Source organism: Pholcus phalangioides, unplaced genomic scaffold (genome assembly GCF_987345545.1).
Source record: "Pholcus phalangioides strain wild (caught in Gottingen) unplaced genomic scaffold, Ppha-v1.0 ptg000003l_1, whole genome shotgun sequence".
NCBI lineage: Eukaryota > Metazoa > Arthropoda > Arachnida > Araneae > Pholcidae > Pholcus > Pholcus phalangioides.
The window spans coordinates 23,281,182-23,298,004 of record NW_028301596.1 but is presented as its reverse complement, the minus strand read 5'-3'; the positions used below and the strand labels follow the sequence as shown (position 1 = coordinate 23,298,004).

The 16,823-nt window shown below is 38.4% G+C and overlaps 1 protein-coding gene across 1 annotated transcript in view; it reads left to right on the top strand.

Moving 5' to 3' along the window:
• LOC149088318 (uncharacterized) overlaps window positions 1-16,823 on the top strand; it is a 234,276-nt gene that overhangs the window by 73,521 nt on the left and 143,932 nt on the right. The window contains exons 9-10 of the mRNA XM_089246939.1: window positions 7,141-7,305; window positions 15,108-15,192. Of these exons, the coding sequence (XP_089103065.1) occupies window positions 7,141-7,305; window positions 15,108-15,192 (250 nt within the window). The remainder of the gene's footprint in view (window positions 1-7,140; window positions 7,306-15,107; window positions 15,193-16,823) is intronic.

The following is a 16,823-nucleotide window of genomic DNA, read 5'->3' as shown; positions in this document are numbered from 1 at the left end:
AGCGTATTTTCACATTTTTCTGCCCCAAATAGCGAATTTTGCTTCAGTATGCCCGGAATTTCGGAAAGGACGCCAAAAAATTTTTGTTCCTGCTAGCCACGAAACGTTTCTTTACGAGAGAGAAGAGCGTGTTTTATTCCACTATACTTAAACTATCGGCCCCTGATCAGGCTTTCCATCACGAAACCCCGATATTGTCCGTGATCGTGGAACTGAAGATGGTTTGCAATGCCGTTCAGCTTTAAAGTGCAAATTGGAGTGTTTCCATTTAAAAAAAAAATTCATCACTGGAAGCAACAGAAATTACTGTAGTCGATTGTCATTGTGTTAAATCCCGATGCTTCGTGAAAAAAATTTTCATTCCGGGAGTAAAAAGCGCATGTCCACCGAATTACGAATGTTAGTTTAGAAACTTTGCAGAATAAGGAGCGTTAAATCGCCAATGTTGCCGAATAACGAGCGTTAAATCTTCAATATCGCCAAATAACGAGCGTTAAATCGTCAATATCACCAAATAACGAGCGTTAAATCGTCAATCTCGCCAAATAGCGAGTGTCAGATCGCCGATCTCGCCAGATAATGAGTGCTGAATCGCCAAACATCGAGTTGATTGTTCCGAAATTCTCTCCCATTTTGCAACAATTTCTTTCCAAGTATAAAAAAAATTAAAAACTTATAAAAATTTTTTAGCTCATTTGAAGTGCTGCTGTTCAAGGCAGCAAATAGTGCCCACAGTAAGCAAAAATCATCTTAAATAGACGGGTGCAAAAAATTTTATGACAGCCGCTCTTTCAAACAAGGTGTCAAAAGCCTAAAACACAAAAAACAAAAATCAAGCTGACGAAAAGATGTTTGATAACAAAAGACAGTGCAGTTTTATGTTGAAAAGGGTTGAGGGTTAACGAAAATATTCTTGTTAATTTCACTGTTCCAATTTATAAATATCTGCTCCGAATCCATATTTTGCTGCTCCAAAACTGCTCCAAATCCTGAATTTTGCTGCTCCAAAGCTGCTCAGAAATGGACTTAGTCACTTCCCACCCCTGAATAAGGCAATGCACCACAATAAGTAATACAGCACAATACACAATATGCAGACCACCACAATACACAATATGCAGTGCATTATAATAAGCAATACAGCATGCGATGCACAACACCAAGTAATGCACAACAATATGCAACACACCACAATAAGCAATATAGCTCAATGTACAATACTGCACAATATGTGCGATTCATTGCAATAAGCACTACAATATGCCATAACCACTGCATTACAATAAGCAATACAGCAAACTGCACTATAATCAGCAATGCACAACTATATTTGCAGTACACCACAATAAACAGTACAGCCCAATATGGAGTGCATCGCAAGGAGCAATACAGCACGTGATGCACTATAATGCATAACAATACGTAACGCACCACAATCATCAATGCACCACAATATGCAATACAGCACAATATGAGATGCATCACAATAAGCAAAGCACCATAATAAGCAATGCATTACAATAAGCAATACAGCACATGATGCACTACAATACGTAATGCATAACAAAAAAAAAATAAAATACAATGCACCACTATTTACAGTGCACTGCCATACAGCATAAAATGTAATACACCACAATACGCAATAGAACGTAATATGTTGCCACCAATAAGCAATGCACGCTATACAGTAGACCACAATAAGCAATGCACCAGCATATTCAGGGCACCACAATAAGCAATGCACCTCTATATTCAGGGCATCACAATAAGCAATACGCCATGCACCACCAGTGGTGGATCTTGATTTTGTGGGGCAATAGGGACAACCTGATCTGGAGGTCCCTATTGACCCCCATTGAATGTGATGGCTCACTAAAATAAACAATGCAGAAAATCATTACGCTTTTTATCTTTGGATCAACAAAAACATAAACACATAAAAGTCAGATATGGAAATGAAACTATGTTCTCAGGTACAAGAAAATAATAATAATTACATTCTCATTTAAAAGAAAAAAATCACAGTAAAATTCTGCATTATATTTTTAGTAATTTAGTATTACTAATTAATAAAAATGAATAGTGTTCCACTTTAAACGAGTGGTGTTCATTTAAAGTGGAACTTTTCTTGCCTTATTCTCAGGAATTTATGAATAATAGATTCATAATCTAAAAATGTAACATCATTTTCTATAAACATAAGTGACAAACTGCTCAAATGTAATCGACTTAATGAATTATGTAAATAATTCTTAACCCATTTAAATACGAGAATGAACGTCTTGCTTGTAATCCATTGTATTGACCAGACATGTTAGCCACATTATTGTAAGTTTGGCCTCTACAGTTTCTTATATCAATACCTAGATTTTGCAATGATTCCAATACAACTTTTTCTAAATATGCTGCATCATGCTTCTCAATCTGAAAGAATCCAAAAAATCTTTCTGTGATATCTCCTTGCTTATTAACGAACCGTAAGATTAGAGTCAATTGGTCTATGTGAGTTATATCAGAAGTCAAATCCACAATTATCAAAAAATACAATGCTTCTTGAACTTCAGCAATTAGAAACTTTTCAACTTTGCTCCCCATCAAATTTATAAATTCATCATACACAGTTTGCGACAAATAATTAACATTACTTTTACCAGGATTATTGAATTTTTGTTAATTGTGTGATTACCCAAAAAATTATCAAAGTCTGCAAGATAGTCTATGCAACTTAGGAAATTTCCTCTTCGATTCGAATTGGTGTCTTCTCTGTGGCCACAAAATGCTATTCCCAAATTTACCAAAAGTTTAACTGTTGCAAATAATTTGCTTTAAAACTTCTCACCAATATTTTTCTGTGCCACATGAGTCGATACGTCCAGAAATTGATAATCATTTTTTTAGACTTAACATAGATTTGAAATGACTTTCAGAACTTTCATGTTCTTTCAAAATTCTTACTAAATTTTTCTAGTCGAATCCTGTTATCAATTTTATTTGAAATTTGGAAAAAAGTTTACATACATAACAGTAAACAGATTCACTCGTTTCTGAGAATAGTTTCTCAAAATTCTTTGATGCTGTTTGCTTTCAAGATATAAAAGTTAGACTCAGAAAGATTTCTATAGTATGATCAGTTTTTTGGATATATCTAAACTTTGAGCTTCGTGATATCACCATTTTTACAATGTTTATTTACTAAATAATATTCTACCATCTCAATCAGTTAAATGCATTGGCCATAATGCGATATCATGAGGAAACTTACATACTTTTGATTCTTCACTAAATCCAATTTTGCTCTCCTTGAAGTTCACATTCTTCTATATCGGTGGTGCCCTTGTCTCTGTCTACACAATCACGTTCCGATGGTGTTTTACAAGAGCCGTCTCCCTAATTTGGATTTAGAGATCGAGGTACTAGAAATGTAGCTAAAGAATTTTTTTGTTGTATTGCACATTTCTCTCTCGTTTTTCGTTCTCCAATTCATTTTCTAATTTCATTTCTCAGCACCATACTGGAATGTTCTTTTCATCTTAATGTTCAATGTCTATAAAAATTACAAGAAAAATAATAAAGTTACTTATTAACCCATATTTGACCAAGCATTGAACAAATGAAAAAATTGTCATTAAATTTTCAATTTATGGATATTTAAGTCTAACAAACATAAAATCCAATTTAAAGGAGTACCAAAGTGTTTCCAAAAATGTGCTTCACAGCTCCTAGGAGTGTTGTGATGAGCTAAAAATATTGATTTTTTCACCTATTTATGCTTTGAAGTGGTTGTTTTATATGGTGAAAATATCTGCCAAACATTTTGAAGAGCTGCCAATGAACCATGATTTACGCAAGGGAGGCAGCTGACAAAAGAGAACCATTGGAATACGGTGAAAAGCTTGAGGTCTAGACAGACACCTAGACATGATGATAGAGCAAATAACAAGCGTCTAACATTGACCTTTGAAAAATGTGAATAGGAAAAGGAATATGGGAAATCCATCCTTCGGAAGGGCCCTTGGTTGGACTGGCGCAGTGTTTCTAAACCACCGGGCCCAGCATCCGCAAACCGTGCTGTGAGTGGTTTATTGTTTCATTTTTACCCATTTTTATTTCCCATTACTTTTGTATATGCCCAGGCCTTCCAATCAAGAAAAGAAATTAATCGTGCAGCGGGATTTCAAAGGTTGAGAACCACTGGTCCAGTGGCCAGTCCTGCCGTAGTGCCCCCCACCCCCCTAGCTGCGATCTTTGGCAGGCTCAGGTAAAATTTTTCGCAAGCGCCTTTATAATGGATTTATAGTGTGAAAAAAGAAATGAGAATTATCTCATTTTGGGTCCTCGGGCTGGAACCCGGGTGTGCTTCAGCCCCCTACTGTGCTTCCCTCCTAATTGGAAAATCGACCAGACTATGTTTGTACCCTTAAACGATGGTTTTGTCTCTCATATATAAGAAACGTTTCTTCTAGTTTTTTTATTTTACCTGGGCGCATTAATGCAATCAGTAAAGAAGGGTTCATTCGTACACATTCTATTAAGGGAGTATTCTTTTCTGATGCACATCCCTGTCTGGCGATGCGGCCGTTGTGGTGGCCGAGTGGTCATAGTGATGGACTCGTATCACGAGGATCCGGGTTCGAACCCCCCCACCGGTGCCACAGTGGTGGTCGGCTGAAGTTGGTTTCCTGTGGTTTCCAACTTCAAGGCGCGAATGTGAGCCGATCCCCCCCCCCCCCCCCGCGTTAAATCTCGCCACAGAGAGCAACAGGCCTACAACGTTACAAATATTCAATCATTACACTTCACTCATAATTTGAAGTATAGATGGCAGCACTGAAATTTCAAACACAACACTAGCTACACAATCAGACTGTTAGGTGCACTCGCTTTGTTCCAGACTCTGCCACAAAGCTGGGCTGGAAGAGATCTCGGCAACGGGATAAGTCCGGTGGCGGAGCCCCTTGCGTTCATTCATTCATTGTCTGGCGATGCGCATCGATTCTGATGGCAAACTGCCGATTTCTAACAGTCTTCGTTGATCGTTGAACCGACTGAATAAACTGCTCAATCAGTTACACCTTGCATGAGGGAGGGGGCTTACGTGACTTGAGCCCTTAAGGTACAGTTTCTATGGGGCATTGTATTTAAATCAACTTTAAATTTAAAAGTTTTTAAAAATTTAAAAAAAAATTCTTTTTTTTGTAAATTCACTTGTGTTTCCTCTTACATTAAGACCCTCTATTTTATTAACCCAAACCCCCTATGTAGTCGCTACTCACAGTTTGGGAACCACTGATATAAGAAAACAGTCCAGCATGGTTCATTTTGTTGAATGCAGGTCTCCCACTCGTAGGCCAATTCGTCATGCTCAACTTGCTGTGTGACAATTCTTCGCGTTCAATTTGTCACAGCATCAATTCATCGTGCTACAAACTCATTGTGGTACAAATTTGTTGCAGACTCATTTCGTCGCAGTACAAAGTTTGCAACATTTTCATTGCATTAAGGGTTTTTGTATGCATCGCTGCAAGTGACTAGGCAAAGATACATTGACAATGAACAAAAAATTTATTAGGTTTTCTAACAACAAAGAATTCTGAACTGAAAAGTTAATCACCTTCACAAGTCGGGAAATGGAAGGGGTCGAGGTAAGTCCACAAACAGTCCTCTTGGCACCAAATAGTAACGAATCTGTAGGGTCCGGTCGACAGAGATGAGTAACGATGAGTCAGAGGGATCCACTCAGTGGAGACGGGTAGTAGACAATGAGTCTGTAGGTCTGGTTGGTGGTGACGAGGTCGTAGGGGCCGATAGGTGGTGGTGAACAGTTGGTGACGAGGTCATAGGGTCCGATAAGCAGTGATAAATGATCGGTACCAAGATCGTATAATCCGGTCGGAAGAGAAGAACGATCGGCGACGTGTCCGTAGGTTCCAGTCAGTGGCAATGAACGATCGGTGACAAGTCTGTAGGCTCCAGTCGGTGGCAATGAACGACAGGCAACGAGGAGTCCGTAGGTTCCAGTCAGTGGCAATGGATGCGTAGGCTCCAGATATTGGATTTAGTCCATCTGATGATGATGAAACAAGAGTGTTCAAGAACAGTGGGTTAGTCCAGCGTAGCAGATCGAGAAGAGTCTATCTGACAATGCGGCACAGGCAACTTCTGGTGGAAGTGATCCTCAGTGAAGGGGGAAGTTCAATCCATTATTTCTTAGCAATAGCTTGGCAGATCGCTTCGAAAGATGGAGAACTCTTAGCACACCAGCAGTGCTCACACGCTAACGAATCACAAAAAGGCGCAAGAAGGAACTACGCCTTCTTATATGAGTTAAAGTGCTCCAAGCGCCATCTAGGCTTATTTGCATATTAGGAAGAAATTCTCTCCACACTAGTGCAGTGACGTAGCTGAAAAACGTACGTCTACGTGAGGAAGATGACGTCACTCCTCGGGAGACGTACAATCTAGGATCATTGTGTGATCTCGGATCAGAGATCGTCACAAGTTGTAGCAAAGTCAAAAAAATTCAATTAAAATTTAAATGTTTATTGTGATCTTATAAATAGGGTAGTTGCTTTAGGCATAAAAATATTTCACAATATAAAACAGGCACACACAACATAATCACCGACATTGCAGTTCTGTTTAAGTATTGCTTTTACATCTTCACACATCAAAATTGTCATCAAGATTCCCATTGGAAGAAGTGAAACCTCCAATACAGTGCTCCCAGAGTGGGACTTACAACCAATTAGCGTAATGAATGGGCTTTACGTCATGGAAAGTTTCCAGGAATGTGGACCACCTGACCCCCTTCAGAGTAAAAGTGGACCTCGTCCATCTAAGGAATGTTTGAGGGACCATGTGGGCAAACTGCTGTTCTGAGAGATCCATGAAATGATCCCCCTTCACCATCTGAGAAAAAAAAAGAAACATACTCTTTATATACACAATACAGCAATTAAAAATGAATTATAAATGATTGACAATAATTTACATAAAATGTACTATGACTTAGATCATGACAGTGATACATCAAATTATTTACCATTCTATGTTTGAGAATATATATGTTTTTTAATCACTGTCTCCGTATAATTTTTCGTTTCTCTAACTAATGATTATTTTCCACTTTTTTTTCAGAGCCCCTCTTTCTTACCTCCTCATATGCAAAATCAAGTAGACTCTAGTTCAATTGCTTCTCAAAATTATGGAAATTTTCAAAGCTCCTCCCATTCATATGGCATTCAACCATGTCCACTACCATCAGCACCTACCAGTCAAGCTGTCATTAGCCCTCCTACTCAAGTATATATTTTAAGATTTCAATTTTTCTATGCATATGCTCTATTAAAGGGTCTTTACAATTAACTTTTCTAGCCAACACAGAGATCTAAGTTATGATTGGGTGATAAGGGATTCTCTTGACTTGTGGATTAAGGAAAATTATCATTATAGAGCAGGTGTTTTCAAACTTTTTCCACTTGCGGCATCCCTTTCCCTAATCCGTGGCTCCCCAGAGCAATTTAACAAATAGTCTCTTTGGGAAAGAACTTTGAAATACCACTGTTACATGGCGCCTCTGACGAAGGTTGATGGCACAAAGTATGAGAATCCCTGTTGTAGAGGAATTATTGTTATACCAGAGCTAACATTACTAACTACACTGCTGGCCACCGTAGATGCAACACCCTGAAGGAAGCATGCAAATAATATGAAATTTACAACATGCATTAGCGGAGGTGAGATATGCAAATGATTAGAATTTCAGCGCAGACGCACATCACGCGCGCCTGTGGCGCCACTTCAAAGCGCTATTTAAGGCTTGGAGATTTCAATGATTTGAAGTACGGCAATTGTGTTTTTCTTGTGGTTTTTTCAAAAAAACGATCAATTATGCCTCGTAGAAAACAGCGATCATCTTTTGATCAAGTATCCGAGTTCGACAGAGGAAGGATAGTGGCCTACCGAGATTGTGGATTATCTTTCAGGGAAATCGGTAGTCGTGTTGGACGAAACCAAGCAACTGTAATGCGGATATGTGATCGTTGGATGCAGGAGGGTACGACGGACCGACGTGTTCGATCCCATCCACCTCAGTGCACCACTTCACGTGATGACAGGCGTATTGTGCGTATGGCAGTGACGGATCGCTCAGCCACATCACGAACCATAGCATAGCACATTCAGTCTGTACCGCATCATCCAGTGTCTGCGCGTACCATTCGACGCCGTTTACGGCAGAGTGGTCTGTCCGCAAGACGTCCATTGCTTCGTCTACCCTTGACGCAGAACCCCAGACGTCTCCGCCGCCAATGGTGCGATGAAAGAAGGATGTGGACGGCACAATGGAATGAAATTGTCTTTACTGACGAGTCACGCTTCTGTCTGCAACACCACGATGGTCGGATTCGAGTCTGGAGACACCGTGGAGAGAGGATGCCGAACAGCTGCGTTATGCACCGCCACACTGGTCCTGCACCGGGTATTATGGTATGGGGCGGTATTGGATATCACTCTCGCACTCCTCTAGTACGCATTGCCGGTACTTTAAAAAGCCAGCGCTACATCTCCGAGGTGTTGGAGCCAGTTGTCCTTCCTTACCTTCAGGGCTTGCCCACAGCCATATTTCAACAGGATAATGCGCGACCACGCGTGGCACGCATTGTCCAAAGGTTCTTCGTCAATCGCCAGATTGAATTGCTTCCCTGGCCAGCTCGCTCTCCGGATCTTTCGCCGATAGAAAACATGTGGTCCATCGTTGCTCAACGATTGACCCAGATTACATCCCCAGCTGCCACACCAGATCAACTTTGGCAACGCGTGGAAGCTGCTTGGTCTGCTGTACCCCAAGAACACATCCAAAGTCTCTTTGAATCAATGCTGAGGCGTGTGGCAGCGGTGATCTCCAACAATGGCGGCTACTCTGGATACTGATTTTGGCAGGAACCACACTTCACAGAAGTCTATAAATTTAATCATTTGATGCTTGGTCAACATGTTATCTACAAAATAAATATTGTTGTGATATCTCGTGTCTTTCTTGGTGTTGCAATTTGGATGGCCAGCAGTGTACATTTTGGGTCACGTTCTTGGAGCTTCCCGCATTTACCGATAGGTGGCTTTGTTCGGATGGGATCCATCTAAATAAGAGGGGTCTGGGAGGTTTATTGTAGTGTAAGGTTAGGTTTTATACATTCCTGACCATATAGTCAAGAATGCGGGTGAGTTAGTGATAATCATAACAGTATTGACAGAGAATTACCCACCTCTGACTTAGATGGCTTCTCGATTAACACTAAATCACCGGGCAAATTAAAATGTGTGCTAATTATAATGTCAGGAGCTTGGGTAATAAAGATTTTTTTAGAAACTATGATAGCTGTGGAGAACCTGGATCTTATAGCCATTACAGAATCTTGAGCAAACAATGGGGATGAATCTTTCTTACACATCTCCGGATACGATACTTTTTTGAGAAATAGATCTGATAGGAAAGGGGGTGGAATGTTGATATACATGAAATCATGTTTGAAGGCTAGAGAGTGTAACGTGAAGAGAAGTGATATTGAAACTATATGGGTTGAGCTTGAAAACAAACAATATCATAAACGTACAATCCACCGAATAGGGATCCAAACTACATCGCCAAATTTCATGATGAAATTTCCTACATGTGTAAGCGTAAGAGGGTTATCATACTAGGGGATTTCAATTACTCAGGTATTGATTGGGAGAACCTTTCATCTGGAGATCAGGAGATCTGGAGACTTTCTTAAGTTGGTGCTCGAAAATGTTTTGTATCAGAAGCCACTAGGGGTACTTCTATTTTGGATTTAGTTCTTACTAGTTCTAAGGATCTTGTTGAACATGTTTTGGTGAGGGAAGAGTTTTCTTCCAGTGATCATCGTATCGTCAGATTTCACTGTAACTTTTCCTTGGTTAAGGTTGATAACAAAAGACTGGTTCCTTGTTTTCGGAAAACTAACTTTGATGTTTTGAGAGGAAGGTTAGCGGAAGTTTTCAAAGACAGGTTAGAATCAGTAGGGGTGGTAAGTCAATGGGAAGATTTTAGTACAAAACTGTCCTCTGTTTTACACAACCTCATACCCTTTGTTCGAAAAAAACGTATTTGTACATCGCACCCTCTTTGGTTCGCTGATAGCGTGCGTAACCTTTATCTTGAAAAGAAAAGAGCATTCAGAGAGTATAAAAGTGAACGAGGTGACCTATCATTGTTTACTGATAAAAGAAGAGTGTTGATGAAAGCGATAAGTGATAGTAAAAAAAAAAATTGAATAATGGATGTAAGGGTACAGTTGGCCCCCCTCTCAATAGGAGGGTCTAGGTTAGAGAGCAATGTAGACATGTGTAGTGTTTTCAATGACTTTTTCGCGTTGGTTTTTAATGGAGATAATGATATTCAATATACGGGTGTTGCATGGGGTAATAAAATCATCAATGATATTCAAGTGGAAGACCTGAATCTTCTAAAAAATGTATGTGCAAGCAAGGCACCAGGGCCAGATGATATCTATCCCAGGGCCCTCAGAGAATGTGCGAATGAATTGTTGGGGCCAGTCGCACAGATATATAGATAGGAGCAGTGTTGCTGAGGGTATCGTTCCAAGGGATTAGAAACTTGCTAATGTTGTTCTGATATTTAAGAAGGGTAGTAAAGAAGCTGTGTCCAATTATCGTCCAGTGAGTTTGACGAGCTCCTCTCAAATATTTTGGAAATTATCATCAAAAGGCAGTTTGTGAAGTGGATAGAGGAGAATAATGTGTTGTCGGAAAGTCAGCATGGGTTCAGAAAGGGGAAGTCATGTGTAACTAACCTCCTTTGCTTCTATGATCATGTGACTAAGGCTTTGGGTAAGAGCAAAAATGTAGATGTTGTTTACCTTGATTTCCAGAAGGCATTCGATCGGGTCCAGCATGGTAAACTCTTGAAGCATTTACATGAGATTGGAATTAGGGGCAACTTGCTGAATTGGATAGAATTGTGGTTAAGAAATAGGTCGCAACAAGTTATGGTATAGTCCTCCGACCACAAGATGAATTTTCGCTGCGTCATGTCATGTCGGATGATTTTATTCAATTTTTTTTGGTAAAACGATTGCACATCGAGAAAGGTTCATCAGTGACTGAGCTTTGACGATTGGCATGTCCTTCTAGGATAAAATAGAATCGTTTGACGTGACATGACGTGCCGTAGCCAAATCTCATCTCGTGGTAGGAGGACTATAACAGGGAATTTTCTGGTTGGACAGGCGTCACAAGTGGAGTTCCTCAAGGAAGTGTCCTTGACCCCATACTTTTTCACTTTTTGTCTATAAACTCAATCAGGGTATCGATGGGATTGTTAGGAAATTTGCAGATTACGTGGAGCTAATGGAGGTAATCGGGAATCAAAGCGATAGGGAGTTGATATAGACCAACTTAAACAGGATTGCAGCATGGACAAATGAATGGAGCATGATGTTTAGCGTTGATAAGTGCATTGTTGCTCATTTTGGTTTGAACAACCCACTGTTCTCTTACAAGTTGAATGGTGTCACTATACCGCGGATGCAACTAGGGTCACAGATTTGGAAATTCTCATTGACGAGCGGCTTAGGTTTTCTGAACATTGCTCATCGGTGGTCAATAAAGCGAATAGAATGCTTGTGTGTGTGTGGTCTCATTTTCAAAAAGGTCTCGTCACGTTCTCCTTAAGTAATTCTTCCGTTTTTTTGAGGCTTAGTTCGTCCAGGACTGGGGTATGCAAGACCCTACCTACAGAGGGACGTAGATTTGGTTGAAGGGGTGCAGAAAAGAGCTACGCATGTCCTTATTGGCACACGGGGCTTGAGTTATGAAGAGAGACTTCATTTTTTGAATATGTTTACATTGGATGAATGCAGGTGTCGAAGAGATATGATCGAAGTTTTCAAAATTTTCAATGGGATGGATGGGATGGACCATGAACTTTTAGTACACCGCCGTTCAACTGCTTTTACAAGGGGACACCAGTATCGATTGGTAAGGGACATTGCAAGGTTATGGTGTCGCAGGGAATTTTTCTCTTATAGGGTTGTTAATAAATGGAATAGCTTACCCGCAGAGGTAGTTAATTGTAACACAACTGACACGTTTAAAAAGAAATACGATAAATATGTTGGGGTGAATCGAGAAGCTATCCATACTTATAATAAGACAACCATAAATACATTATGGGTATTGTATAGTATTTTATCATGTGTATATATTGTTTATAATTTTAGTTTTTAATTGGGTTGCTGTATTTTAGAAATTTATCACATCCATATTTTTATGGGCATCTTTTTCTCAGCCACCTCATTGGGCATTTTGCCTGTTGTGGCGTTGTATTTGTATTTGTGTACTATCATGCACAACTGAATGTATGCTGTTTTTGACATCTCCGGGGCTTCCACTCATCCTATTTTTTCTACTTTTTGGTAAAATGTCCCACTTTTCCTGCTTTTTTACCAAATGCTATCAACAAAATTCGTGTAATTGATTTTAATTTAGTATGGAATTATTAATATGTGACCAAATAATACAAATGTACTAGATTGAAATTAATGATTTTGCTAAAGCAGGAATTGTATTGTTTTTCAGGTTATTCGGGGTCATATGTGGACCATTTAGCTTATTTGTTTGTTTTTTACTTAATTTGAGGGTTCAACAAGTAGTGTTATCATTAAAAACTTCTGTCTGGATGAAAAACTAATTTTGTATTTACTACTTTATAGTCTTGGACAGTAACTAACATTCATCATTCAAAATTATCGTGCACATTTTGTGTATAGGTGGAACAACAGTTTGCATTACAAAGCAGATGGAGACATAGGCCTATTCTAGGTTTGGTGATTCTGATGCTACCCAATAGTGTTCAATTTTCTTCTGTATTTTTATAGCATGCAGAGGTGTAAATAATATTTACAATGCTCAGCAAAGAGCTAGAAATGAAAGTGCTTAATTGGCAAAAATGATTACACTGGTATTGAACAGTAAAATGTAAACAAATCCCTTTAAAAAAAGGATGGACAACAGAGTAAAACCATCCAGTTCAGCTTGGCTTATTTACATTAGACCTTGTGATTTACACATTTTGCACAGTGCTTTTGAAAGTGGTCTCAAAGGAGGGTCATCCTTAAAAAACGTATCTGTCTTCATAATCTGCTGTGTGCATTGTCGAAGAGAGTGGACAGACTGCAATGCAAAAGACTCCAAAAAAGAATGTAATATATATTGGGAGGAGAGATAGAAAAGATTTATCTGTGGTTGCTATTACAGTGTTTTAACCCAAAATTGTTTGTTACCAAATCATCTGCCATTTTGCTTTAGCTCGAGTCAACCTTATAGGATACTGAAATAGTAAGGAAGAATTCAAAGAAAGCACTCAAAAATTCTTAATACATTTCGACACACTATGAGTGTCGTCTTCAGAGGATAAGAATATTATGCTGACAGAGTTTCCCACTTGGATTGAGTACCAAAACTTCAATCTGGTTTGCTCAGTAGAATGAAAAACAATACGTCTGTTCAAGTCAAACGCCATTGCAAGAGATTTAAATTTTCTTTAAAGAAAATTCGAATAGACCAATCTGCCCATTTGCTCCATTTTGCAAGCAGTCAATCAAACTTTTGTAAGACTTACACACAGGTGCTTTGCTTCATTCTTGTCACAACGTTTGACTTGAACAGATGTAATGTTTTTCATTCCGCTGAGCAACTGAGATTGAAGATTTGGTACTCAATTCAAGTTTGAAACTCGGTCAGCGTGATACTCTTATCCTCTAAAGACGACACCTATAGCGTGTCGAAATGCTTTAGGAATTTTTGAGTATTTCCTGGTATTTGCCTTATTCATTGGCAATTTTTTGAGTACTGAAATAGTGCTATAAAAAAAATTATTTGGTTAAATTTTTTTTCTAGGGATTTTTTTTGTTATGCTATAATTATGTTGTATAGGGGGGGGAAGGGATATCCCTCCCCGTCTTACTTTTTAGAGCTGCTTTTTCCTACTCTTTCTAATTTTTTGAGTAGGAGTCCTGCATCTCTTCTAAGTCGGTATTGTTAACACCACCAGAAAATTCGCACACATAAGTATTTATTTACAACAAAAAATTTATAATTAGCTAATTAATAAATTTTACTTGCTTGTTTCACCCCTGTAAAGAATCTTACCACATAACACTTTTGGTATTACTCAAAAAGTAGTTTCACAGAAACTTCATTAACACTTTCAAGAGGTACATTATGCAAAATACAGATGTTATCAGACTTCCATGGAAGAACAAAAACTAGTGAGGAATTCAAAAAATATATTGACAGCAATTTCGAGCAAAATATAATTAAAATATTGTTGTAGCAATTTCAAAATCTCTTCAAAAATACTGTTGGAAGGGAATTTATTGTGGTAAAGGATATAGTTGTATGTACTGAATTGAGAGGCGTTTAACAATAAACTATCAGCAATTCAGAACAAGATTGGAAAAATATATAGTTGTAGAGGGATTAATCGTTATATCAAGTGTCTTTATAGTGATGTTTCACTGTATATGAGAAAACAAGAATTGCATTAAACTTGAATTTTATCCTGGAAAGGTGAACATTGTGAAATTTTTTTTCTGACTACTACTTGACCGTATATGAGCACAGGAGTATGCAGAATTTTCTCGAGAGGGGGTTTCAGATTTTTTTTTTCCTTCTGGGGGTTTACTTTCTTTTCTGCAAAATAACACTATAATCTTGGCTCAAAAGGGGGGGGGGGTAGAACCCCAAAACCCCTTTTGCGTACGCCAATGTATATGAGTATCATGTGCATTCCTTTGAAGAATTTTTTTCTCTGACTGCAGCACTTATACCAAAAAGTAGGGCACATTAACAAAAAATATTACCAGAATATCAACGTTTGAGACATCAAGGTGTGACTTTGGCAGCAGGGATTTCTATATTTCTTATTGCCTATCAATTCTCAGTAAACATTGTTCACTATTTGATTATATTTCATGGGTTTTTTTACAATTTGTGATATTATAATTGCATTTTCATTGTTTTTTTGTTGGATTCATAAGTTAAAAATGTATTTTTTTATTCAGGCTAATAATGAAATTTGGCAAATTCCTGTTCAAAACTTTGTTCCTCCACCACACATTCCACAAGCCTCTAGAGGATTTCCATTGGGTACATATCTCAACAATTTTTGTTGTTTTTCAATAATACCATGTAAATTTTCTGTTTTAGTTTTTTTCTCTTTTTTTTTTCAATTTTTCCACTTTTTTAATCCCTCTATTAAACAAACTAATAGTCTTGAAGGGATGCCTATTAAGTTAAAAGTTTGTTAAAAATCTTTTTTTAAAACATAAAAAATGAAAAACATCATACCATTAAAGATGATTTCTTTCCTAGTCCTTGAAATGAGGAAAAACACAAGATCCAGTACAGGACATTACAAATTCATTCAGGGAGTAACAATATTCAGGAAACAACACTATTCAAAAAGCATGCTTAAAAAAAGCAGAGAGCTGAGTTTCACTTCTCTTCCATGAGAACCAGGGGCAATTTGGGGAGTTTCTCAGTGTAGCTTTTTCTCTTTGTCTCTTGGCACAAATTCCCACAGGCTTTATGGGCCTCCTCACACAGGGATACTCAAATCAAATTTGAGTACCCTTAACTTCAGTTGACTTAAACAATTCAAGTTGCTTGTTCTCTCTCACACGGCACTATTAAAAAAAATTGCAAATCCTGGGAAAATGAGTTAAAATGACAGTGTTTCACCTTACATTATGAAATGTTTATGAAATGTTATGTTTCACCTTACATTACTGGAGTAGGAAAAAAATCAGAGTTTTAATAGTTCTAGCAGTAATGAAGTTGATATTTTATTATAATTATGAATAATTATCATTCTACACTATTATTTCCATAAAAAAAGGATAAATGGGAGAAAATTAAGAGTACATCAAGACCACCCACATCCTTGAGCAGGGCCTCTAGGCTGAAATCTGTAGTGGGCTCCTAAACTAGACTTTTCACAGGCCCTTCTGCGTATAGTGAATGAAAAACAAAAAATTGTAGTATTGTCCCAGGCCCCAGGGTTGGAGCCCTTTCAACCGCACCCTTGCAGGGGGCATGGGTATATCTACACATTGAAAATAATATTAATTGTATATTATTCATTACGACCATTGGGAATCAGATTCTTTTGCAGTCTACGGAATTAGAAAAAAAACCTAAAAAGTGTTAGTTCTATAAGAAGCTTTATTTTGATAAGAGCAGACCACGTTGTTACCGTACCAAGAGAAAAAAATATAAATGTGTTTATCTTGAAGGGGGAGTGGAGTTTTGTATGTCCTCCCATACACATGTTTATGCGTATCTTACACTCATTCTAGTCAAGGTGAGGTTATGGGGGCCTGCATCAGGGAGCATTTCCTTAAATAAGCAAGGTTAAACCAACTCCTCTTACCCCATCAAACAACCTAGCCCGCGAAAATAGGAAGAAAACTGCGGAGTCGTGCTATAAATTCAAACCTGCAAACACTCTGGATTTCGGCAGGAGACTCCGGATTTTTCATCCTTTCCAATATCCTCGTGTGAGAAGCTCCATAGAAATATACATGTTCAATCTTTTAGATACGAGTCTCATATCAGTCGCCAGGAGGAGGAGGATCTCCATGTGAGGAGGCCCTATGAGGGAAGGGAAATTTCTCAAACGTTTGAGAGAGCTCTCGTTTTTCCGGCATAATTTTCAAACATCCTCTGTTGCCAAGTTTAGAGACTTTGTTGCAAAAGGAGGGAAACATGTATGCTCC